Source organism: Elephantulus edwardii, unplaced genomic scaffold (genome assembly GCF_000299155.1).
Source record: "Elephantulus edwardii isolate Elephantulus edwardi_28Jun2011 unplaced genomic scaffold, EleEdw1.0 scaffold00089, whole genome shotgun sequence".
Lineage (NCBI taxonomy): Eukaryota > Metazoa > Chordata > Mammalia > Macroscelidea > Macroscelididae > Elephantulus > Elephantulus edwardii.
The window spans coordinates 9,544,923-9,569,815 of record NW_006399839.1 but is presented as its reverse complement, the minus strand read 5'-3'; the positions used below and the strand labels follow the sequence as shown (position 1 = coordinate 9,569,815).

The 24,893-nt window shown below is 49.4% G+C and overlaps 1 protein-coding gene across 1 annotated transcript in view; it reads left to right on the top strand.

Moving 5' to 3' along the window:
- Positions 1 to 6,219: 6,219 nt before the first annotated feature.
- Positions 6,220 to 24,893, top strand: part of TPST2 (tyrosylprotein sulfotransferase 2) — a 30,323-nt gene continuing 11,649 nt past the window's right edge. The window contains 4 exon segments of the mRNA XM_006903699.1: positions 6,220 to 6,255; positions 14,679 to 14,867; positions 14,869 to 15,579; positions 20,658 to 20,856. Of these exon segments, the coding sequence (XP_006903761.1) occupies positions 14,758 to 14,867; positions 14,869 to 15,579; positions 20,658 to 20,856 (1,020 nt within the window). The 5' untranslated portion in view covers positions 6,220 to 6,255; positions 14,679 to 14,757.

Sequence of the window (24,893 nt, the reverse complement as noted above, 5' to 3'; positions counted from 1 at the left end):
ACCCCTCCTTCCTCCATGGGCATTTCCTTCCAAGCATTTATCATGCCCTGCACAGCTTCCTTTGTTTACTCCATCCTCTCATCCCCAGTCCTGGCTCTGTGAGAGTGGCTTTATCTGCCTGTCCTCTGTGCATCCTCAGAGTCTTGTGTCATTATTTCCTCTCTTCTTTATTAAGCTTATTTAAATTTTTTTTTTTTTTTTGCTACACCCGGCGAGCATTTACACAGCAAATTAGGTACTCATTTCATTCCTGCGCATCTGGATCAAGTTCCATTATTTCTCTTCTAGTTGTCCTGTTTTTGTTAGTCTTGCTTCCCTGTTCTCCCTGGCCCACTGGACTTTGCTGTAGGGTCGACGCTGACCGGCCTCAGAGAGAGATAATGGTGGCTGGTTTCCATTGAAAGGAGCACAGGACTCAGCAGGTGACTAAATCGTTTCCTCCATGATCCTTCCTGTTAGTTAACTGACAGTTGACCACTGGACGTGGTTCAGTTTGAAGTTTGTGAAAGGATAGCTCAGGATAATGTTCTGGTTTCTACTGGGATAGTAAGTATTGCATTTTTCATTCTTTTAAGAATTTGAGTTGAGTGATGAGAATCCATATTTATATTTCAAGATAATGTAGTTTTTTTGTTTTGTTTTGTTTTGTTTAAAAGAAGACCAAAAAAAACCTGATGTAAGTTCCACCTTTTCTTCTGACTTAATGAGTATCATTGACTCAGTAGCAAACCTTTATGTGTTCTGAGTGTTAGGAATAAATGTATCTCTCTCTTTTTCTGCTGACGGCATGCTGTCAAGTCTGGCTTCACCCCCTAGTCTTTCCAGAGGTCCCTACCTCTTCCTTCTTCTTTATTTTTTACTTTAATTCTTTTTATTTTTTTTTTAAATAGCATTCAGGCCTAGTGGCAAGATGCTGCACTGCAATCCCAGAGGTACGTGGTTCAAATCCACCAGATGCTCTGCTGGAGAAGGAGGGGCAATCTCCTCCTGTACCAGTCAGATCTGATTTGACGGTACACCTAAAAATAATATAGAAAAAAGGAAAATATAAAAAAAAGAAAAAAAATAGCATTCAGTTTATTAAAATATTTAGTATTGGCTTCCCATATTTTCCTGCTTTTGTTTTTATCATAATTATGTTACCATCTAGATGAGCATCCTTTATACACAAACAAATATACTTTAATTCTTTTGCACAGCTCACCTTTCACTAGCTATGCTTCTGTTTTACTGCCTTAATAAACTTTTCTCACTTGTTTTTCAGAAAAAGAATAAATATACATTAAATCTTATTAAGCATGCACACACACACACACACACACACACACACAAAAGAGTCTATGAGTATTCTGTCATTTTCTCCCTTTCTTTCGGGACCACTTGTACCATGCTGCCTCTGGTACCTTTAACAGTGGCTGGCACGTAGTAAGTGCTCCGTAAGCATGCGTGGACAGAATGAACTTGGATAGATAAAAGACAGTTCTGGGATTGAGCAGCCTACTTCCCTCCAGGAGCCATTCGACGTAGCGCGTGGGTCAGTGGACAGCCCAAAGAACAATAGGAAAAAAACCTTGTCCTTGGAGAAAGTGCCGCTGGGCTGCTCTTCAGAGCCGAGGATGTGGAGCCTTCATCTCACGTACTTTGGACATGTCATCAGGAGGGCCCAGTCTTTGGAAGAAGACGTCATGCTGGCAAAGGGGGAGGGTCAGAGAAAGAGAGGAAGACCGTCAATGAGACAGAGTGACACCGTGACTGTCACAGTGGGCTTGACCCTGACAGAGATCGTGACAGTGGGGCAGGGCAGGACAAGGTGGGGTCACTATAAGACATAGTCGACTTGACAGTATCGATAGCAAAAGCACCAAGTATTTTCTGTTCAAGAGAGATACTGTAACTTTAATGTCCAAAAAAGTGTGTTTCTGAGAGGCTATTACCATCTGCCACTTAAATAACACGACTGGGAGTGATTTGGATGTGGTTTCTTTCCGTCTTTTTTTCCTTACCTGTGTTTTTTATTTTGCCAGTAGATTCAGTTGATCGAGTGATTGTTTGGATTTTTTTTGGCATATTCACGCATACCCTGCTCCCATGGTGCTTGCACGTGGAATGGAGACCGAGGTGCCCACCCCATTGGGCTTCTCTGCAGATGGTATGAGGGGAAAGCCCTTGACCTTGTGCTAAACCCACAGTTGCTTAATAAATAACAGACACTGTTACTGATTAACAGGGGGCATGTTGTCTGGAGGGGCCGGTCCAGGAGGTAAGACATCATGCTGGGGAAGGGAGAGGGTCCGAGAAAGAGAGGAAGACCCTTGACGAGCTGGACGGACGCAGTGACCTGATTACGCAGGCCCTGGCGTTATCAGAGCTCATGAGGACGGCACAGGATAGGACAGGGATGAGATCTGTTGGTCCCAGGCTCACTGTGTGTCATAGTCGACTCAATGGCACCTCACAACTTCAACTGGTGGCCTCGTTTATAGGAAGCTGAGCTGCTGCCCCAAAGGTGGTGCCTCTCTGGTAGTTCAAATCCTCAAGCTGCCCTGAAGGAGAAAGATAAACAATCTCCTTCCGTGTGATTCACCACCTGAAACACCTCCTTACCGGAATGTCCACAAAGTTGACCCCACTTTGACAGCATTGAGATGAGATTATTGATTATGGGGGAAGCAGTTGTTCAGTATTAGACTCCTCACTTCCGTTGTGAGAGACCCAGGTTCAATTCCCAGCCAGTGCACCTCATCCTGTGCCATTTCTCCTCCTATCTTTAGAGATGTGCATGGCGCTGTGATGTTGAACAGGTTTTTGCAACGCTTCCAGATTAAGACACACTAAGTTGTACCATTTTACAGTCTCACCAGCAATGGGTAAGAGTGCCTATCTTGCCACATCCTCTCCAACATCTATTACTTGCTGCCCTGTCAAACTTTGCCACTGCTGCTGGAGTGAGATGGTATCTCATTGTGGTTTTGCTTTGCATCTCTCTTATTGCCAGTGATTTGGGGCATTTCTTCATGTATCTGTTTGCCATTTGAATATCTTCCTCCGTGAAAATTCTTTCCATGTCTTTTGCCCATTTTGTAATTGGGGGGTGATCAGGCTTTTTCTTATGGAAGAGTATTCTGTAAACTTTTGAAAAATAAAAATTCTGTGACTTAAACTTATTTTAATTTTTGTATATAACTTAGTCACCCTTAGCTTCATATATATGCATTTTATGTAATTGTAGCAACAGCTGTGTGTGTGTGTATAAAATTTTGTTTGCTCATTCAATAAACATTTCCAGAAAGACTAACTGGGCAAGCTAGGAAGAAAGGCCTATCTCCTTTTTTCCTTCTTTTATTTTAATTGATATTTTAACAAAAGTTTACAGAAAACTTGGATTTCCATTCATTCATTTTTCACATTTTCCTTCCTACCTACCCCCACCAGTTCACCAGTTCACTTTTCTCTTTTAAAAAAATTCTTTCATTGTTGCAGTTTCCTCCTTCCCTCCTCACCCCCCAGTTCCACTTTGCTGTGCACCTCTTATTCTGGACTGTTCTCATACAAATAATACCTAATCATGTATTTCTTTTAGACAGTTCTTTCTCATTGATTTGAATGCAGCATTCATTATTTGTTCCCTCTTTCTTAGTTTCCCCACAACCCCCATGTCAGTCCTGTTTTATAACAGTGGCATTATGTAGTATTTGTCCTTTCATGATGGAGATATTTCACTCAGCATAATGTCCTCCAGGGTCACACATTTTGTATAATATTTTATAAGTTCCTTGTTTTTCAGTGCTGTGTAGTATTCCATTGTGTGAATATACCACAGCTTCTCTGTCCATTTATTTGTTGTGGGACACTGTCTACTTCTTAAAATCAGGCAGTGAAAGCTCCATGACTCGACTGCTAGTCATGAGGATGGGGCAGTGTTGTGTTGTGTTGTGTTGTGTTGTGTGTCGGTCTCCACGAGTCAGGGGCTCACTGGTTTGATGCCATCAAGTCAACTACGACTCATAGAGACCCTAGGAACCGAAGATGTGAACTTGACCTGATCCTTTTCCATCCTCACCGTCTCTGATACACTCAAGCCCGTTGTGACCGTCACAGTGTCTGTCAGTCCATCTTGCCGAGGGTCTTTCCTGACTGGACAGCGGCTAAGATTTCCTGGTCATTTTCCTACAAAGTGCGATGGAGAAAGAATGGTGAAACTTTGTCCCACATCCTCTGGGCATGTTGCCCACAGCAAGGGCCAGTCCTTGGAAAAAGGCATCACGCTGGGAAAGGTGGAGGGTCGAGAAAGAGGGGGAGACCCTCAATGAGATGGATCAACACAGTGACTGTAACAGTGGTTCTGAGTGTGTCAGCAATGGTGAGGGTGACACAGGATGGAACACGGTTCAGTTCCGCTGGTCATCGGTCGCTGCAGGTCAGACGCTGTGTGCAGACTTGACGGCCCCCAACAACAGCTATACCCACCATGTTCTCGCTTAGCCTCCTTCGCATTAGAACTTTCTATGATGATAGAAATTTTCTAGAATAAAGACTCCCTTTTTAATTTTATTTTTTTCCCCCCATAAAGGGCAGTCAGGTCAATTTCTTTCTTTTTTTAAATTTATTATTAATTTCAGTGAAAATTTATAGAGACTTTGATTTCCATTCATTCATTGTTGCACTTTTCTCCCCTCCTAACCCTCCTCCCTAGTACACTGTACAAATTCTTTTATTGTTTTACAAACCCTCCCCCAGGTCCACTCCACTATGCAGCCTTCGCTCTGGACTGCTGTCATGGTCAGGTCCATTTCAATTCATAATTTTAATAATTTCAAATTACTAATTTAAAATTTTAATAAGAAGGCTCCACTTCTCTTCCTCCCTTGGAACTTTGCTAGATTCAATCTTCCAGAGGCAGGCAGCCTGTTGCTTAACAGCTAAATAGTGCTACTGACTAGGCCGCCAGAGGACAGGACTACTAGTTACCAGAGGACAGGACTGCTAGTCACCAGAGGACAGGACTGCTAGTCACCAGAGGACAGGACTACTAGTCAACAGAGAACAGGACTACTAGTAAATGGTTTTGGTTTTGCAGGGCACCTACAGTCTGTGGCCTTTGTTACATATTTCTCTTTCAAAGAAACCTTTAAAAAAATCACATGAGCTGAGCTCCTCTTAGCCTGTGGACGATGGGTGCAGTTTGGCATGAGGACCATGGTGGGCATGAGGCCAGCCTCCTCTCCACCTGCCCCTGTCCAGGCATGTGACCACAGGGCACTTGAAATGTGGCTCTTGAGATTGTGAGACTGGCTTACAGATTTGTGGTCTTTAAATTTAAGCTGCTCCCCGGGATTCATTTCTCCACGTCACGTGGAGGCCCTGGCCATTGTGACCTGTCACCCTGAGCGAGCCCATGTTCACTGGAGGAGGGGAGGTCCAGGCCTGTAGGAGCAAGAGCTGCCCAGCTGGCAGGAATCTCTGGCACGTTGGCATTTCAAGGGCCACCTGGGCATAGCTGGACCCAAGCCACCACCTCCAGAAAAGCTTCAAATGTCCTGCCATTAGTTGGGTTTATTTGCTCAGAGCACAGCCTGAAACCCCAAGCGGGCAGCCCTTCCCCCTGTCGCCACTGCCCACTCCACTGGACTGTGTCCCAAGAGACACCAGGCTTGAGTGTTCTGTGGCTGCTGGGGACAGGGGTCTGGTTGCTGGGGTTACACCAGGGCACCCTCCCCATCTGGAGTTTGACTTAGTGCATGCAGCTGTCCCCTGCTCATGGTGACCCAAGCAGTATCCAGCCCTATACCATCCCCAGGATGAGTTGTTGATAAACCATTATAATCTCTAGTGTTTCTAGGCACTGATTATTAGACGCCAATTGCCAGGCCTTTCTTCCTCTTCTCCACCATCAACTCACTCTGTTGAAACGTGGGTTTTCCCAGTTGCTGTGAAGTCAACTCCCAACTGCCGGCTACCCCATGTCTGTGTCAGAATAGATCTGTGCTCCAGAGAGGAATTTTCTAGAATTGTTTTTGTGAAAGGGGATTGCCAGGTCTTTATTCCACGGCACCTCTGGGAAGCTGCCCCTCATCTTCTTGTTAGCAGCTGAGTGCACTGTTTGTCTCTCCCAGGGCTCTGTTGCTCTGCAGGGCCTGTCTCTTCCACAGTGCCCACCCCTGATGCCGTCTCTCTCTCCTCTCTGAGTCTGCCTGTGGGCATTGTCAGCAGGCAGGGTGGAGGGCTGGAAGCCAGGGATGAGTGTGCTTAGGGCAGGTGACTGCATCTAGAAGGCCCAGCAGGACCCAGCCCTTCCCGAGATGACCCTCGCTCAGCCACCTTCCTGGCCCTGACCACCATTCTCAGCCCACTGCACGGACTCCCCCAGCCAGCTCTCTCTACTCTGTCCAGCCAACAGGGCAGGGAGTCTGTACCAGAAAGAGCTGAATCCCCGTTTCCTGGAGGGAGGACAGGCCTCTACTCCTGGCCTCTTAGGAGGGTGGACTCTCCTTGTGCTGAAGACAGGCAAAAGCCCAGCAGTGGTGGGGGACATGGCCATGTCCCAGGGTCCAGCAGGAATGAGGGCCCACTGGCCTCCCCCCTTACCCATGCTGGCAGTTTTAGGGTGTTAGTTCAGTGTTCCCCATGTCCTTGTGGAAAGGTCTTAGCCTCCCTCTTTTTAGAAAAAATAGCTCAGAGAGGTGAAATGCCTAATACAGGGCCCTGTCAAGCAGAGTTTGAACCTGAGGCTGAAGGTCTCCAGGCCCCAGGCTGGGCCTCTTGGTCCCTGCAGACGGCCTCACTGGCTCTGTTTGGCCTGGAAGTGGCCTTCTCCTTCTATATTCCCCGTTGCTCCTTCCACGTTCCTGGTTGACTTTCTCTCTGCCCAGTCTCCTCCTCCTTCCCAAACTGGCTTCTCTCTCTCTCTCTCTCTTGCCTCTGACTAGCCCACTTTGAGCTGTTTGCTGGTGAATCACTCGGCCGTGGCCCGACCCAGGCCTGCCTCTGTGACCTTGGACAAGTCGCTATGTCTCTCTGAGCTGCTGGGGTGGGGTGAGGTCTTCTACCCTGAAGGGAGCCGCCTGAGAAGGCACAGAAAATGCCTGAGCAGACGGAGTGCTCGGTAAATGTGGAAACACTGGCCTCAGAGGCTTTCTTACAGGCTCAGGTGCTCCTGTCAAAGGAATGCTCCGTATTAACCAAAACTGGTCATTTGATACCATTTTGCTAATTCTGTTTATCCTCTTTGTAGGCCTTTCCCTGAGTATTCACTGTCCAGATCACGTCCAACCCCAAACACAAGTTCATGCATGTCCTCACCCACCCCCGATACACATGCATTTACACACACACACACACACACACACACACACACACACACTCTCTCTCTTATGCGTGTGCACACACCCTTATATACCATACATGCATGCATACCTCGAACATCCCTTCCAGATACGTACAGTCCTACACACACGTACACACCTATGTTGTTTGTTGTTAGGTGCTGTCAAGTTGAGTACGACTCATAGCAAGCCTGTGGACAACAGCCCTGAACCCTGCCCTGTCCTGCGCCGTCCTCTTCATCTCTGACACAGAGGAGCCCACTGCTGCAGACACTGTGTCAGCCCATCTCGTTGAGGGTTTTCCTCTCTTTCGCTCACCGTCCACCTTTCCAAGCATGATGCCTGTCTCCAAGGAGGACCCTCTCCTAGCGATATGCGCCATGTATGTGAGATGAAGCTGCACCGTCTTTACCTCCAGTGAGCTCTCTGGCTGCACCTTTTCCAAGACATTTTTAAAAAAGGATGATGATGATGTGTGTATGTACCCTCAAATCAGATCTGACTGGTACAGGAGGAGATTGTTCTCTCCTTCTCCAGCAGAGCATCTGGTGGATTCAGACCGCTCACCTCTGGGATTGCAGTGCAGCTTCTTGCCACAAGGCCACCAAAGCTCACCTAAGACATTTTCTTTTGGCAGTCCAGGGATATTCCGCAATCTTCTCCAGCATCACAAGTCAACGGCATCAGGTCTTCTTTCGTCATCCTTAGTCATTGCCTAGCTTTCAGATGTATAGCAAGTGATTTAAAAAGACCCTTCACATCCCTTCATATACACACGTGTACACACACCTAGATGCACACCACCCCCTACACTCTCACCCTATACGCATAAGCAACCCCGTGTTTATATACTGCTGCTGTTGTTACGTCCTGTAGAGTTGGGACCAGCTCAGAGCTGACCTTGCAGTGGGTTTTCAGAGGCTCTAAACTGGACAGAAGAAGACTGCCCATCTTTCTCCCTTGGAGCAGCTGGTGGATTTGAACCACCTACCCTTGAGGGACTACAGTCTTCAGTATGGGTTGGGACTCAATGTCAAGAAAACAAAGATTCTCACCACTGGGCCAATTGGCAGCATCATGATGGATGTTGAAGAGATTGAGATTATTCACAGTTTTGGTTTGCTTGGCTTCACCGTCAACACTCTTGGCACCAGCAGCCAGAAATTAAGACATATTGCGATGGGAAAGTCTGCAGTTAGAAATATCTCTAAAGTGCTGAAGTGCAACGATGTCAGTCTGGAGACTAAGGTGCACCTGATACATGGCATGGGCTTTGCAGTCACTTGCTGTGCATCAGAGAGCTGTACAATGTCTAGGGATGATAGAAGGAGAATTGATACTTTTGAGCTGTGGTGTCAGAGAAGAGTATTGAATATACCATGGACTGCTAAGAAAATGAACAGATTCGTCCTGGAGAGGGTGAAGCCGGGCTGCTTCTTGGAGGCAAGGATTCTGAGGCTCCGTCTAACATACTTTGGACATGTAAGGAGAGACCGGTTCTTAGAGAGGGACATCATGCTTGGGAGGGTGGAGGGACGGCGCAGGAGAGGAAGGCCCTCTATGAGGTGGATTGATTCAGTGACTGGGGTAATTGGGATGGATGTGTCGGAGACAGTGCGATTGGCACAGGACAGAGCAGGGTTTAGGGATGTTGTACATAGGGTCTCTGAGTCGCAGGCGACTTGACGGCACATAACAACAACCCTTGAGTTGGCAGTACAGCATCTTACCCACGAAGGCATATATGTGCATATATATCCACGCGTGTATGTATTTTTGTTGTATACTGTAGCTGACCCTTCCATTGGGTTTTCAGGGTCAGTTAATCACAGGGGAGGAGATTGCTTATCTTTCTCCCACAACTGCGACTGCATGCCTTTGGGTTTGCAGCCCAGCTTCTTGCCTCTAGGCCACCAGAGCTCTCCACACGCCCCTTTGGAGACTAAGGTGCGCCTGATACAGGCCATGGTCTTTGCTATCACTTGTTATGCATCAGAGAGTTGGACAATGACTGGGGAGGATAGAAGGAGAATTGATGCCTTTGAGCTGTGGTGCTGGAGAAGAGTATTGAGAGTACCATGGACTGCCAAGAAAACAAACAGATTCATCCTAGAGAGGGTTAAACTGAGCTGCTCCTTGGAGGTAAGGATTCTAAGCCTCCGTCTAACATACTTCGGACATGTTGCAAGGAGAGACAGGGCCTTGGAGAGGGACATCATGCTTAATAGGGTAGAGGGAGGACAGGCGCAGGAGGGAAAGGCCCCCTATGAGGTGGATTGATTCAGTGACTGGGATAATCGGGATGGGAGTGTCAGAGACAGTGCGATTGGCACAGAATAGAGCAGAGTTTAGGGCTGTTGTACATAGGATCGCTATGAGTCGCAGGCGACTCGACACATAACAACAACAACAACAACATTCATGTACACCCCTGCATACACACATACCTCCTACAGTCATATACCCCTACATATCCATACATAACACTTCACACACACACAGACACATTCACATTTCTCTTCCACACAGCAGACAGACAGACATATACACACACAGACATGCATTTGACACCTTCCACATAGTTGCATCCCACACACATCTGGCACAGACATTCCTGCACGTTCACACACAGACATAAACACCATGCACGCCTCATACAGCCATGCAAAGACACAGACATATACACACATGTGCACCCAAAGAAACAGACATAGAACATATACACCCCTCCCGGATGCGTGTACACACACACACCACAGATACCCATACACGCTGTAAGAGCAGAAGTAAATGTCTGCTGGATTTCAGATTTTGAAACCGCTCTGACTGCCATTGCTTGCAAGTTATGACCCTGATTTACCTCCACTAGAGGATACCATGCTGCATACTTGTTCAAAACCAAAGCACGCAGCGCCTCATCCTAGCAGGTAGATGAATAAAATAATTCAAATAGAAGCAGCAATTCTTTCTACAAAGATAATCATTTAATGGCATAAAAGGGCTCACCTTGATCAAACATGAATCTCTCTCGCAAAGAGACGTGTTAACTCCTTGTCCTGCGTCTGGTTATTTATAACCTATGTCTGTACTGGCTTGGAATCTGTGACTTCTTGTTCTGTACCTGGTTCACTTGATCAAACACGAATCGCTCTCCCAGCGAGCTAGGTGACTGCTTGTTCTGTGTCTGGTTATTTATAACCCCCGTCTGTACAGGCTGTGCAGGGGAGGCCTGGTGGTGTAGCTCGTATCCTCGTTTGCTGCCAATCCAACCCTGTGCCCCAGTTTCCAAATCATGGTAAGGATAAACTTCAGTTGGCTTTCTTAAAGTTTTAATTCCATCTTCTGTTATTTTGGGGGGCATGTGCACTCATCCGGGAGCACGTAGACAGGCCCACGTAACCTTCCATCATCACCCCCATACCTGTCGTCGTTTGCTCTTAAGGACAAACTGACTCATAGCTGACCTTCGGCAGATTTTCAGAGGCAGTCCAGAGGAGACTGCCCATCTTTCTCTTGCAGAGCAGCTGGTGGATTCGAACCGCGTGCCTTTGGGTTGGCAACGCAGCTCCTTCCCACTAGGCCACCAGAGCTCTCCAATCCCCCCATGCATGCCACGCTAAACACATTCCTCAGATGCCCACCCGGACACAAACATGTCTGTCTGCCTGTATGCGGTCTCGACCATGCCCCACCCCCTTTCCATACACCCACACCCTGACACATTGCACAACTTTGAACTCCCAGATACCTGTACTTCCTCCGCTTCTCTGCACCCTCACCCTGCCGGTTCCCCAGAACTGCGTGTGCTCCACGAGCATCAGGGGTACACACTAAATCTGCTCAGTCTACGGCGTGATCAGCAGTCCCCCCAGAGCTCTGACACTGAAATGCATCAGTAGAGTTCTAGATTCTGCTCTCAGGGGAGATTTTTTCAGGGTTGCTCAAGGCAGCCAGGGGCTCACAGGGGCTTCTGAGTGGCTTTCTGTCCTGTCCAGCCCCCCTCGATTTCCCCATCCCAGGCCTGACTGAGAGAACCCGCGTTGTCCAGGCTCTTGAGTATCAGGGTGGTTAAGCAGAAGAAGAGCCTGGCTGTCTGCTTTCAGGACCCCATGACACACTCCAGCACGCGAATCAGCAGTTGGCTCCACTGCTGTTGGTGTCATTTGACAACCACTTCCGCCGCCTCCCCCCCCCCCTGCAACAATGTCAGCAAATTTTAAGGGTGCTTTTTTCCAAAGCAGAGAGTCACGGGGCTGAGAGAATGGGGGGTGGGGTATTGTTGGGGGGGGGCACATCTCAGCTTTATCATCGCCACCCGGAGCCCTCTCCACAGCTGTTTGAGGTCAGCAGCTCCGCCTCTGTTTTGGTTGGGTTGTTGTGTTTTGTGGTGTGTTTTTTTTTTTTTCTTTTTCCTGCTGAGGAAACTGTGGCTGAGAGGCGGAAATGACTGTCCCGAAGCCGCAAGGCCAGGAAGTAGCAAAGCCTCCTCGGGTTTTACCCCCCTGGCTGGAGATAGTCCCTCCCTCTGACTTGACTGTTTCTTTTCCACAAGGGTTTGGGGGTCTAAACCCTCAGTAAGCTGGCTCAGCTCTGGGCCAGGTCATCTGGTGCATTCCTGCTGGGTCCCTTCTCTCTCAGGGAGCCATGCTGAGAGAGGTGAGGGGTACAGGCCTGGCATCCTAGGTGCACCCTGAATCCTACTGTCCCCCTGTTGTCCCCAGTGTTCCCGAGCCCTTCTGGGAGCGCCCGGCTTCTCTCTGTCCCTCCATTCTTATGCTGTGGGCCTGCTCCTCACAGCAAGTGAAGGCCACCCTCTTGCCTCTTCCCCAAAGGCCCTCCCTGGCTGCTGCCCCCATCTCTCTCACCCTCTCCAGCCCTAGCAGCTTCCTTGCAGACTCTTGAAGACCCTCAGCCTACAGTGTTGTGCTGACAAATCTTCACTCGCCAGCCCCTTCCGGCCATCCACACCTCAGCTGGGCTGACACCTCTTCTGAGAGACCCTCCCTGATTGCCCTACACCCTCGGCCACGTCATCCCTCAGCTTTGAAAGCTGTGTTGACGGTCAGACTTGAGCTCCTTGAGGCCAGAGCCCTTCCTTGCCCGCTGGCTGGACTCCAGCACCAAGGACAGGGTCTGACGCTTCATCCACACTGAGCGGATGACAAACACATGGATGTATTGCTAAATGAGTGTGGGGTATCTCTCGGGGCGGCTCACAATGTGCTGGGAATAGGAGGTGGTGATAGTTGTACAGCATTGTGAATGTAATTAATGTCAGTTACACACTTAACTAAAATCGTAACAATACCGCGTATGTATGTTCTATAATATAAGAAGACTCTTGGGTGGTAAGTCTGGAAGTGTGCAGATGTACAGAGCATGGCGTCTCAGCCAACACTGGGCAGGGCCTACTTTCCACCCTAGACCCTGGCTGACGACCACCCTTGCCTCAGTTTCCTCCTCTGTTAGGGAGAGTCCCCGACACCGACTGTGTGCCAGGCCTGCTCATCCCATGCAGTGACTCCATGGGTACTTAGTGATACCCACGGTGCTCGGAGCTGGCTGAGGAGGTGGCAGGGAGCCTGGCAGGTAGACGGCGCTGCCTGCCTGGAGCGGACATGCCATTGGAACCTGCTTCTAGTGCGTTACTGTATTCACTACTCTGGTGGTGAATGCTATCACTACCCTCGCCTTCTCCAGGGAGTTCTGGTGGCTTAGTGGGTAAGGAGCTGTGCGGCCAGCCCAAAGGCACAGGATTTGAATTCACTAACTGCTCTGCAGGAGAAAGGCAGACGGTCTCCCATGTAATTTGTTGTTACATGCCGTGGAGTCAGGACCAACTCACAGCTGACCCTCCAGTGGGTTTTCAGAGGCCCTGAATGGCACAAGGCAAGTTTGCCTTTCTTTCTCCCACAGAGCATCTGGTGGACTTGAACCCCATACCTTTGCGTTGGCAGTGCATTTCCTTACCACTAAGCCACTAAAGTTCCCTTGTGATTTACAGCCTCTGAAAACCCACGGGTTGGGGGTCAGGGGGAGGTGTCAGCCCTGAGTCGATTCTGACTCAAAGGGACATAACGACAACAACATCATTTTCACCGAAGGAGCTCTGGTGGTGCAGTGGGTTTAGCATCTGGCTGCTAGCCAAGAGGTTGCCAGTTCGAACCCACCCAGACGTTCCATGGGATAACAGCCTGGCAGACGACTCCCATAAAGATCCCAGCTTGAGAACCTGTGTGGGGTAGTTCTCTGACAGCATATGGGGTTGAGGTGAGTCCAGATTGACTTCTCATCACCCAGCAGTTAACAGTTAACATTCTCTACACTCATCAGATGAGGGCACTGAGGTGGAAAAAAAATTTTTTAAAAAAATTTTTTTGTTGAACATTATTTTATTATTTTAATGGAAATTTACAGAGACTTTGGATTTCCATTCACTCATTGTTGCACTTTTTTCCCTGCCCACCACTCCCCTCCAGTACGTTCTTCTCTTTGAAAAGTAAAAGAAAAATTCTTTCATTGTTATTCAAACCTTCCCCCCTAAGTCCACTCCACTATGCAGCCTTGGTTCTGGACTCCTGTCATGACAATAATACCTGATCATATATCCCTTTTAAACAGTTCTCTCTCTCTCATCTGTTTCAATGAAGTATACATAATTTATCCCATCTTTCTCAGTCTGCCCCCCAACCCTGATATCAGTCCCATTTTACAACAGTGGCACCATGCAGTATTTGTCCTTTTGTGACTGAGATATTTCACTCAGCATAATGTCCTCCAGGGTCACCTATTTTGAATAATATTTCATGAGTTCCTTGTTTTTCAATGCAGTGTAGTATTCCATTGTGTGAATATACCACATTTGTTTGTTGATGGGCACTTAGGTTGTTTCCAACTCTTTGCTATTGTGAACAAAGCCGCGATGAACATGGGTGTGCATCAGAGTCCTTTAGTAGAAAGTGCAGAGATGGGATTTGAACTCAGCTCATGAGCCTCAGAGGCATGTCATCACCCTCTGGGGTGATAATTGGACCTGCTCCTTGGGGTTGCACCATGTCAGTCCATCTCCTTGAGGGTCTTCCCTCTCTTCCTCTGGCCCTTCACCTTTCCAAGCATGACGTCCCTCTCAAAGGACTGACCTCTCCTTACAACATGTCCAAAGTCTGTGAGAGGGGCGGTGGGGATGGCACAGGATGGGGCAGGGTTCAGAGCTGTTGTTTGTAGAGTCAGTGTGAGTGGTGGATGCAGATGCATAACCACAGCAGCCCTGGAGTTGTGGCGCATGCCTGGAGTGAAGAAGGGAGGTTGCTGAAACTCTGATTAGTGTCTCTCTCTCTCTCTCCCCTCCTCCCCCAGATGTGAGGCCCCCCAGCCGCCTGCTCACCTGTCGCTGCAGCGAGCCCCCAGGCTGGGCCTGCGCCTTTCCCGGCCCAGCATGCGCCTGTCTGTGCGGAGGCTGCTGCTTGCGGCTGGCTGCGCCCTGGCCCTGGTGCTGGCGGCCCAGCTGGGCCAGCAGGTGCTGGAGTGCTGGGCGGTGCTGGTGGGCCATGCAGCCGGAGCAGGAGGAGCTGGTGCTGACGGGCACCAACCACGTGGAGTACCGCTATGGCAAGGCCATGCCCCTCATCTTCGTGGGCGGAGTGCCCCGCAGCGGGACCACGCTGATGCGCGCCATGCTGGACGCGCACCCAGAGGTGCGCTGCGGCGAGGAGACGCGCATCATCCCGCGCGTGCTGGCCATGCGCCAGGCCTGGGCCAAGTCGAGCCGGGAGAAGCTGCGGCTGGACGAGGCCGGCGTGACGGACGAGGTGCTGGACGCAGCCATGCAGGCCTTCATCCTCGAGGTGATCGCCAAGCACGGGGAGCCTGCGCGCGTGCTGTGTAACAAGGACCCCTTCACGCTCAAGTCGTCCGTCTACCTGTCGCGCCTCTTCCCCAACTCCAAGTTCCTGCTGATGGTGCGGGACGGCCGCGCCTCGGTGCACTCCATGATCACGCGCAAGGTCACCATCGCGGGCTTCGACCTCAGCAGCTACCGGGACTGCCTCACCAAGTGGAACCGGGCTATCGAGGTGATGTACGCCCAGTGCCTGGAGGTGGGCAAAGACAAGTGCCTGCCCGTGTACTACGAGCAGCTGGTGCTGCACCCCCAGCGCTCCCTCAAACTCATCCTCAACTTCTTGGGCATCACCTGGAGCGACGCAGTCCTGCACCACGAGGACCTGATCGGCAAGCCAGGTGGCATCTCCCTATCCAAGTGAGTGCCCCCCAGTGCCTGCCCTCTCCAAGCCTGGCGGAAGCTTGGCCCTGTCGCCCTCAGCTGTGTGGCCTAGGGCGAGCTCCTGCACCTCTCTGAGCCTCACCTGCCTGGTTATTAATACAAATCTGTGAAAGGGGGACAGTTAAAAACAGACTCTTCCACCAAATCACCTTCCTTTACCTCCACAGCATTGGACAAGTCACTCTTCCTCTTTGAGACGGTATCAGTGTCCAAATGAGAGGGACAGTCTTTCCTCTGGGAGAATCAGCCAACATTTGAACGCTGTGTCATAAGCCAGGGGTGGGGAAGGTCCAGAGCACAGGTTCTGGAAGCAAGGAGTTGAGTTCAAATCCCAGCCTCACCACTTCCTAACTGTGTGTCCTTTAGCAAGTGACCTAACCTCTCTGTGCCTCTGTTTTCTCATGGTTAACAATGCGCTAGACTCTCCCTACCTCATGAGTGCCTCTGAACCTCAACTAACCTAGTGTTATTAACCTAATACACAGTAGGCAGCATCATGATTGGCCGCTAACCTAAAGTCTGGTGGTTCAAACCCAGCCAGCGGCTCCATGCAGGAGAGACTCGGCAGTCTGTTTCTGTGAAGATGACAGAAACCCTCTAGACCTCATTTGTGCTCTGTGACATAGGAGGTCTCTGTGAGCAGTAGCAACAGAGTTTTTGTTGGTTTGTTCTAAGTGGAGGTTATAGGATTTCCACCAACACTCTGGGGAGAGACAGTCTGATCTGTAACACCCTTTCTGCCGTGGCTGGTGCCTGCCAGTCTCCATCCTCAGTAGCTGTAAGTCCTGAGCTGAGCAAGAGACTTGAAGCAGCTCTTCTCCCTCACATAGTCAGGTGCTTGGCAGGCTGGGCTCCCCGGTCACTTGGTGCTGTCCACTTCTATACAAACTGCAAATAATACCTCAAACAGCCATCAAGTTGCTCCCAACTCATAACAGCCTTTCATCCGAGTGGCATCCACTTCGTAAACAACATGCCTCCGGAAATCCCGTGAACTTTGATAAATGACGATAGTTCTAGAAAGGCGTCTGGCCTTTTTGTTTATAGGGTCGCTATGAGTCATGCTCAACTCGATGGCAGTCAACAACACCACAATGCAAGGAGATTGTCCCTCTTTCTACCTTGAGACTTCTGGCGGATTCGAACTGCCTGGGACACAAAGCCTTGGGGTTCACAGTACACTTCAATATGAACTGCGCCCCCAGAGCACCTTCCTCTTCTGCCCTACTCGAAAAGCTCACTGCCATCAAATCGGAACCAACTCAGAGATTTCTGAGCTTTCTCCCTCGGAGCTGCCAGTGGATTCAGCTAGCCAGTGAGGCACGTATGTATGTGAATTAACAGCTCAAGTCTGTGTGAGCTAACCTCCCAAAGGCCCCCCGTTCATAAACTATAAAATGAGAGTAAGAATTAACAACAGCTTATCGCAGAATTATTCATAGTAGCAAAAAGATGGAAACAACCCAAATGCCCATCAGTGTATGAATGGATAGAGAAGAAACCGAAGTATAGTCATACAGTGGAACATTATACAGTAATAGAGAACAATAACATATTCATAAAATACTGTGCAGCGTGGGAATGTCTACAGAGCATTATACCAAGGGAAATAACTCCGTAACAAAAGGACAAATACTGCACAAGACACTATTGTGAAAATAGGAGGGTAACTAAGCAGGACGTGGATCACTTTTCGAAATGGGAAGGGGGAGATGTGGGGCAGCAGGAAAAGGAGGGGAGAAAGTCACCGAGATATCGGAGCTCAGCGGGCAGATGAAGGAGTGAAGGAATAGGAGGATGCAGTGGGAACTTGAAGAGACGGTAACAAAAAGCATAGCTCAATAGTGAGTAATTAATTATATTAAACACAATGTATAGGAATGATTGTGTAAAACACAGTGTACATGAATGAAACAGAATGTGTTTGAATGATTGTATTTAAAAAAATTTAAAAAGAAATGACTGGCGAGCTCTGGTGGCCTAGTGGCAAGAAGCTGCACTGCAATCATAGAGGTGAGCGGTTTGAATCCATCAGATGCTCTGCTGGAGAAGGTGGGACAATCTCCTGTACTTGTAAGATCCGGTTTGATGGTACACACACAAAACTTTAAAATAAAAAAAAAAAAAAGGAGGAAGAAATGATAATGAAAGAAATTTGCCTGATAAAGGACAGAAGAAAAAAAATAAAATGGGGTAAGAGGAGGATCAGAACCTTGTATGTTTTCAGGGAGGATAATGTGTAGGCTTATCCTCAAGGTGGTTCCCACAGTCAGACGACCTCCACTGTTCACACCCTTCACACCGTCCACAGCGCTCCTGTTTCTCCCCCGAGTCTGAAAATCCATTGCAGTGGCCACCTTTACCCAGACCTGACAGGTCACTTGCTCAGTCACGCATTGCTGTGGAGATGGAACTGACGCATCCCTGACCCTTCAGCAGGATTTTGAGGCTGTAAATCACTTGACAGTGCCTGTCTCTGGCCCACAGAACCCCTGGTGGGTTAGAACCAGCGTTAGACGTTAGGAGGGCGACTCCCTTACAGACTAGCCCAAACGACTGGAATTTTTTTAACGGCCAGCATCAGTCAGTCAGACTGGACTAAAGAAACCAACCCTCTGGGGTAGAAAACTAGAACAAAGATTGATTGCTCAGGGCTTAAGGAATTGGCCACAGCAGTGTCCAGAGATGTCCCAGGATTGAATATGCTAGACTGTAATGTTCCAAGATACAGGAACCATGCCTGCCGTATGAGTCAGAACCAACCCATAGCTGACCTGGCAGGTTTTCAGATGCAGTTAATCGCATGGGAGGAGAGATATATTTATAGATAGAGATATATAGAAAGAGAGAGAGAGAGAGACAGATAGACACACAGATATATCCTGTGGAGCAGCTGGTGGCCACGAACCATGTGCCTTTGGGATTGCAGTGCAACTTCTTACCACTAGGCCTGGTGGTGTAGTCCATCCCAAATTGCACTGGTAATCCAAAGACTGCTCATCTCCAGTGGTTCAAATCCACCCGCTGCTCTACGGAAGAGAGATGGGCAGTCCCCTCCTGTTAAGATGTTCAGCCTCAGGAACCCAGTGGAAGGTCTCCCTGTGTTGGAAAGACTCGGCGGCTGTTTTGAGTGAGCCTGTTAGGCTTCATTACCGCTAGGAGCGTCCTGTGTGGGCAAGTCCCGTAGACAAGGCATGTGTCTGCCGAAGCCCTTACACACACAGAGACCTCGCACACGTGGGGCAGGGCTGAGCTTGAAATCTAATCTCCAGACTGCAAACCCAGGCTCTCACCACCACCCCACACCCTCTCCACTTCCCCCACTTCACTTCTTCCCTTTGCCTCCATATTTGTGTTTTGGTTTTTCCGCCTTAAAGTCGTGTCTGAGTGGGGATAGAAGCAGCTAGAAATATGCCCTCGCTCCCATTCCTTCCGCCCGCCCCTCATTCTACAAGGTGCCTGACTGTAGCTTGGTAAGATCTCCAGGCTCTGGGTGACTTGGGAACATGTCACAGGGCAGTGCAAGGACTCACCTATGGGATAAGGTGTGTCCGGCAGCAGAATGCTGGGGGTAACGTGCATGTCCCTTCTAGAGGAACAGACGTGTCCGGTCACCCATTGATGCAGAGTCAGAGCCAACTCATCGCTGACCCCCCAGCATGCGTCCGAGGCTGCACGTGCCATGGTGATAGATTGTCCTTGTCAGGAGCCACTGGGCGTGTGGAACCCCCAGAGAGGTGTGACCTTGGGTTAGCAACGCACTTCCGTGCGGACTCGGCCACCAGCGTTCCGAACCAGCCTGGAAAAATAAGCTATGATGTGTTCGTGCTATAGAATGCTTCACCACAGGGGAAAGGCATGAGATGTGATTAAGTGAAAAACAAAGTTAACACTGGCATTGCTGTCGGGTGCTGTCGAGTCAGAACTGACTGATAGCTGACCCTCCAGTGGGTTTTCAGAGGCAGGATACCACGTGGGAGGAGACTGCCCATCTTTTGCCTGAAGAACAACCAGCAGATTTGAACTGTGTGCCTTTGGATTGCTAGTGCAATGCCTTACCACTAAGCCACCAGAGCTCCCGGACTTAACAATATGTACAACATACCATTTCTGTTGCAAAACTTGCAAATGAAATAGTAGATTCACGGAATTCATTTGCCCCGTGTGTATAGTTGGCAATTCTTTTTGAGAGTTTTTAATTTACCCTGTGATATTTGAATTACTACTTTCCTTGCATAAGCTCATACAATCTTCAGGACAGCTTGATGAGAGGTAAGTTCTGTTCACCCCATTTTATAGAGGAGGAAACTGAGGCTCAGAGAGCTAAAGTGACTCCCCCAAGCCACCCATCACAGCTGGCATGTTATCCTGGGCAGTGTGGTTCCTGGGCCTGCTCTTACCCGCTGTACTATTTAAGGCACAGGTAAAAGGCTCGGAAGGGTAAAGTTTCCAAAACACTAAGCAAAAACAAGTTGTCGAGTCGGCCCCAGCACACAGTGTGTGTCTTGGTAGAGCAGAGCAAGCTCGTGTTTTCCTGGCTACGATCTTTCAAATGTGGATCATCTTTTCCTGCGATGCGCTTCTGGTTGGACTTGAACTGCCAGCCTTCTGGTGCATAACAACAGACTTAACGTTTTGTACCACAAGGGGAACCCTTACCATGCTAAGCTGGGTACACAGAGGGAGTGGTGGACTAGGAAGGCTGGGGTTTGAGCTTTATCTTTGATATTTTATTTCTTTTTTTGCAAGGGCAAAAATCTTCATGCTCTTTGCACAATTATGGAGTTACATGTATAATGTCAATGAGGGGGTCAGAGAAGCAGAATTTGTTCACCTGTAGGATGTTTTCCTTCGTGTGTCCCTCCAGACGCTCTTATCCCCATTGTACAGAGGAGGTAGGATGAGGCACAGTGACTTGCCCAGTGTTTCGTAGTTGTTAGGGCCAGGGCCAGAGTCCCTGACCTTCCCGCTGCCCTCAATTGCTGGGCAGAGAAGGCCTCCCAGGCGCCATCTGGCTCCAACCTTCCTGGGTCTGACCTGTCCTCTCTCCCCAGGATCGAGCGGTCCACAGACCAGGTCATCAAGCCCGTGAACCTGGAAGCACTCTCCAAGTGGACCGGCCACATCCCTGGGGACGTGGTGAGGGACATGGCCCAGATCGCCCCCATGCTGGCTCGGCTCGGCTACGACCCCTATGCAAACCCACCCAACTACGGGAACCCTGACCCCATCGTCATCAATAACACATACCGGGTGAGTGTCGGGGGTTGTGCTGGGGGTGCCTGAGAAAAAACAGCATCTACATCAACTTCTCTGCGTGTCCAATTTGCATCTGTCTGATGCAAAAAGTGAATCATGGGTCTCCTTCTTTCACTGGGACTGTGTCTTAGGCTGGGTTCTTCAGGGGATCAGAGTCAGTGAGGCAGGTGTGTAAGCCGGCTCGACGGCAGTTAGAACTCAAACTAGCTGCTGTTCGGTTGATTCCAGCCCATAGCAATGCCCCTCCGTCAGCTTTCCACGGCTGCTTGGATTTCCAAGCCGGTGAGACTTCCCATCTTCTTCTTCCGAGATGCTACTGCGAGTGGATTTGCATGCAACCTTTGGGTTATCACTGCAGCGTGCTACAGACGACTATAGCACACAGGCGACTATGCCTTGAGCGTGTCTTCATGGGGAACTAATTCTTGAGAAGAGACGTGCACACTGGGAAAGGTAGAGGGTTAGTGGAAGAGAGGAGGGTCTGCAACGAGATGGACTGACACAGTCGCTGCTTCAGGAGGCCTGAGCAGAAGAGACCGGGAGGGTAGGACAGGGCTCAGACCTGCCGTTCATAGGGTCCCTGCGAGCCGCGGTTAACTCTCTGGCATCTAACGACAGCTCGATCAGAGCTCCCTCTGTGTGTCCCATCAAGGGACGGTGGTGCTGCCATTGTTCGCTTCTGAATGGTGCCTTCCAGAAGTGTCTGGAACTAGGCACGAGCCTTCTTCTCCTCAGATCACCGATGGCACTCCCATGAGACCATAGAAACCACCTGGGAGAGAGAAGATAATGTGATGACGTGACAGCACGGGAGACCAAGGCCATCTGGGCCACTTCCTCACGTGGCATACACCTACTTGCGTGTCCTGCTCAATGCCGAGCTTGTATAGACCAGTTTAATGATAGAGTGTTGCCGTGTGAAGTCTAGCTTTGTAGGTCAGGCAGCACCCTCTCCTTGGTGGGAATCTCAGGCCGCATGGTGACTTGGTGAGATGCAGTTCAACCCCTCCATCTCTCCTAAGCAGAGTCACTGACTGAGTGTCAAGCTCCAGTGGCAAGCCAAAGCCGTTTCTCCAAAGGAGAGTTACCTGCAGAGGATGGAAGGGCTTGGGGCCAGAATCCTGAGTCCCCCACAGGAACCTGCCAGTGACTCCCGGGAGTTTCTATATCTGCCACTGACAGTTCAAAAACCTTGGAGCCTGCAGAATCCTATGTCCCAAGTGACAGAGCAGCGTTCGGAGCAAACTTGAACCAATTGCAGAGCCTTGTCCCATTCTAGGGAGCTCTGGTGGCCTAGTGTTAAGGAGTTGTGTTGGCAACCCAAAGGAACCTGGTTTGAATCCACTAGCCACTCCGTGAGAGAAAGATGGGAAATCTCTTATTGTAGGTCCTGCTTGTTGTTAATATGCCATCCAGTAACCTGTGACTCATAGCGACCCTTTGTACAACAGCTCTGAACCATGCCCTATGCTGAGCCAGTCTCACTGACTCTGACACACCTAATTCCATTACCCAGTCACTGAGTCAATCCATCTTATCCACGGTCTTCTTCTCCTGCGCTGTCCCTCCCCTCCCTTCCAAGTATGATGTCTTTCTCCAAAGACTGGTCCTTCCTGGCCACGTGCCCAGAGTATGTGAGATGAAGCTTCAACATCCTAGCCTCCAAGGAGAAACTTGGTTTCACCCTCTCTAAGGCATACCTGTCTGTTCTCCTGGTGGTCCATGGTTTGTTTAGTACTCTTCTCCAGCACCACAACTCAAAGGCGTTAATTCTTCTGTAATCCTTGATCCTTGATCCATTGCTCAGCTCTCTGATGCATAGCAAGCAATTGCAACGACCATGGCCTGGATTGGGCGCGCCTTAGTCTCTAGACTGACGTCATTGCTCTTTGGCACTTTGAAGCGGTCCCTGACAGCAGACTTCCCCAATACAATTCGTCTTTTAATTTTCTGACCTGATAAATAGGATAGAACAGCACACCAAATAAAAATGTGTTGCCTCCACAATCCAGGGAAGTCCCCCAGGCACTCTGCTGCCTTTTTAGATGTGAACTGAGCCAAATCCTACTATACCTTATCCTTCTCTTTAGGGAGAGTTGGTGGCCTAGTGGTAAGAAGCTACACTGCTATCCCAAAGGTACACGGTTCAAATCCACCAGCTGCTCCGTGGAAGAAAGGTGGACAGTCTCCTCCCATGTGATTAACTGTCTCTGGAAACCCTTTGGAGGTCAACTGTGAGTTGATTCCAGCTCAACGGCACACAACAACAACATCCTTCACTTTAGGTGGAAGATCTCAGCTTGTCACCTGGTCTGTCTCTCAGATCTTTTTGGGGAGGGCAGGGAGAAAGACTGATTGGTATTGTGTAATGGTGTACTTCCTTAACGGGACCCCAAATACCCTTCCTGTAGTGGGTTGTAGGTCTGTTAACTGGCCAGGTTTGGGGATTGTATGAGTATCCATGACTGTCTTCCAGGGATTGAAGTTGGTCGTCACCTGACCTGGAATTCTTCCCCTTCTTTAGCTCAAGTACAGGGTTAGTACATTTCCCATCGTTTTCACTCATGTGTACTAAGTTACTGCTGTTGTGTGCTGGTGAGTCAGAGCCAAACCATAGCTGACCCTCCAGTGGGTTTTCAGAGCTTGTGAAACAAAAAGGAGGAGATTACCCAGCCTTCTCCTGCGGAGCAGCTGGGATTCAAACCATGTGTCTTTGGGTTTGCAGCACAGCTTCTTCCCACTAGGCCACCAGAGCTCCCTCAGTACCAAGTGGCCACCACCACAGATCTGTACCCCTCAGGTCGTTCTCTCCGCTGCTGTGACTGCTGTGCATAGTGATGGCCACATTGATCTTGTCTTTGACAGTTTAGTGCCTCCCCTTGGTCCCTACCACTGTGGGGCCCAGCGCACCCGTTGTAGTTTAAAACGCATTGCTGTCTCTCTGGACACAACTCCTTAAGTTTCCAAGGCTGTAAATCACACAGGAGGAGCTTGCACACCCTTCTCTCACAGAGCCGCTGGCGACTTCACGCTGCCCGGAGGTGCGAGCTGTGGGCGTCATCACTCCCGACGAACTCCACAGCTCCCCGCTTGTGGTTGTTATAGGCTGTCTAGTTGGGACCGACTCCGAGCTGACCCTGCCGCGGGTTTTCAGAGGCAGTAAAGTAAATCGCACTAGAGGAGAGCGCCCATCTTTCTCCCACAGAGCAGTGGGTGGATTCGAACCCTGTACCTTGGAGTTGGCGGCACAGCTCCTGATCACCAAGCCAGTTCGGTGTCTTCATTGGATGACCATAAAATAGCAATCCCAGCATCCTTCAGTGCTGCTGGGATTCCCAACACAAATGTATTCCCCGTCCTCTGCAGTACTAGATATGCCTGTGGGTGTTCCATGGGAGGTCTGTCTGTCCAGCCTGATAAATCTGCTCTAACTTACTCATTTCTCTAAGCTTTCAGATGTCGCCACCTTCAGCGTACACAAGGCAGGCATACTTGAACTTGACATTGCATGAAGGTCACCACATAATCCGTGTTTCAATGAACCAAGCACGCAACTCTCTGATGTTTTCCTAACCTCTCAGCCTGAAACACGTGAGGGATCTGTGGTTACTGGGTTGGGAGCAGGAAGCTCACACTGATCCAATTTTATGCTCCTTGCGCCTTTATCCCACACCCCGAGTCGCCACTCCCACGTGTATTCTCCAGGTTTCTGTTTGTACAGATTAGAGGAACCAAGCCGTTCTTTTAGAATGCAGCGTGCCTCCTCCGGGTCACACTTTGTACTTCTCTTCTGGGGCTTGACTGGAACTTAAGTCTGGTTACAGATCTAGAAGCAGAAATGGGGATTGGTGGTGGGAACATTCATCACTCTCTTATAGGGAGTACAACCCAGGTGATGCCCCAGGTACTATGTCAGACAGAGACTCTTCAGGTCCATCTGGGCTCATCTCATCAGATGGGGTTCTTTGAGATAATCGTTTCACTGGGCAGGGTGGTTAGGCTGGCAGAGATGATGTAATCTTTTTAAAAAA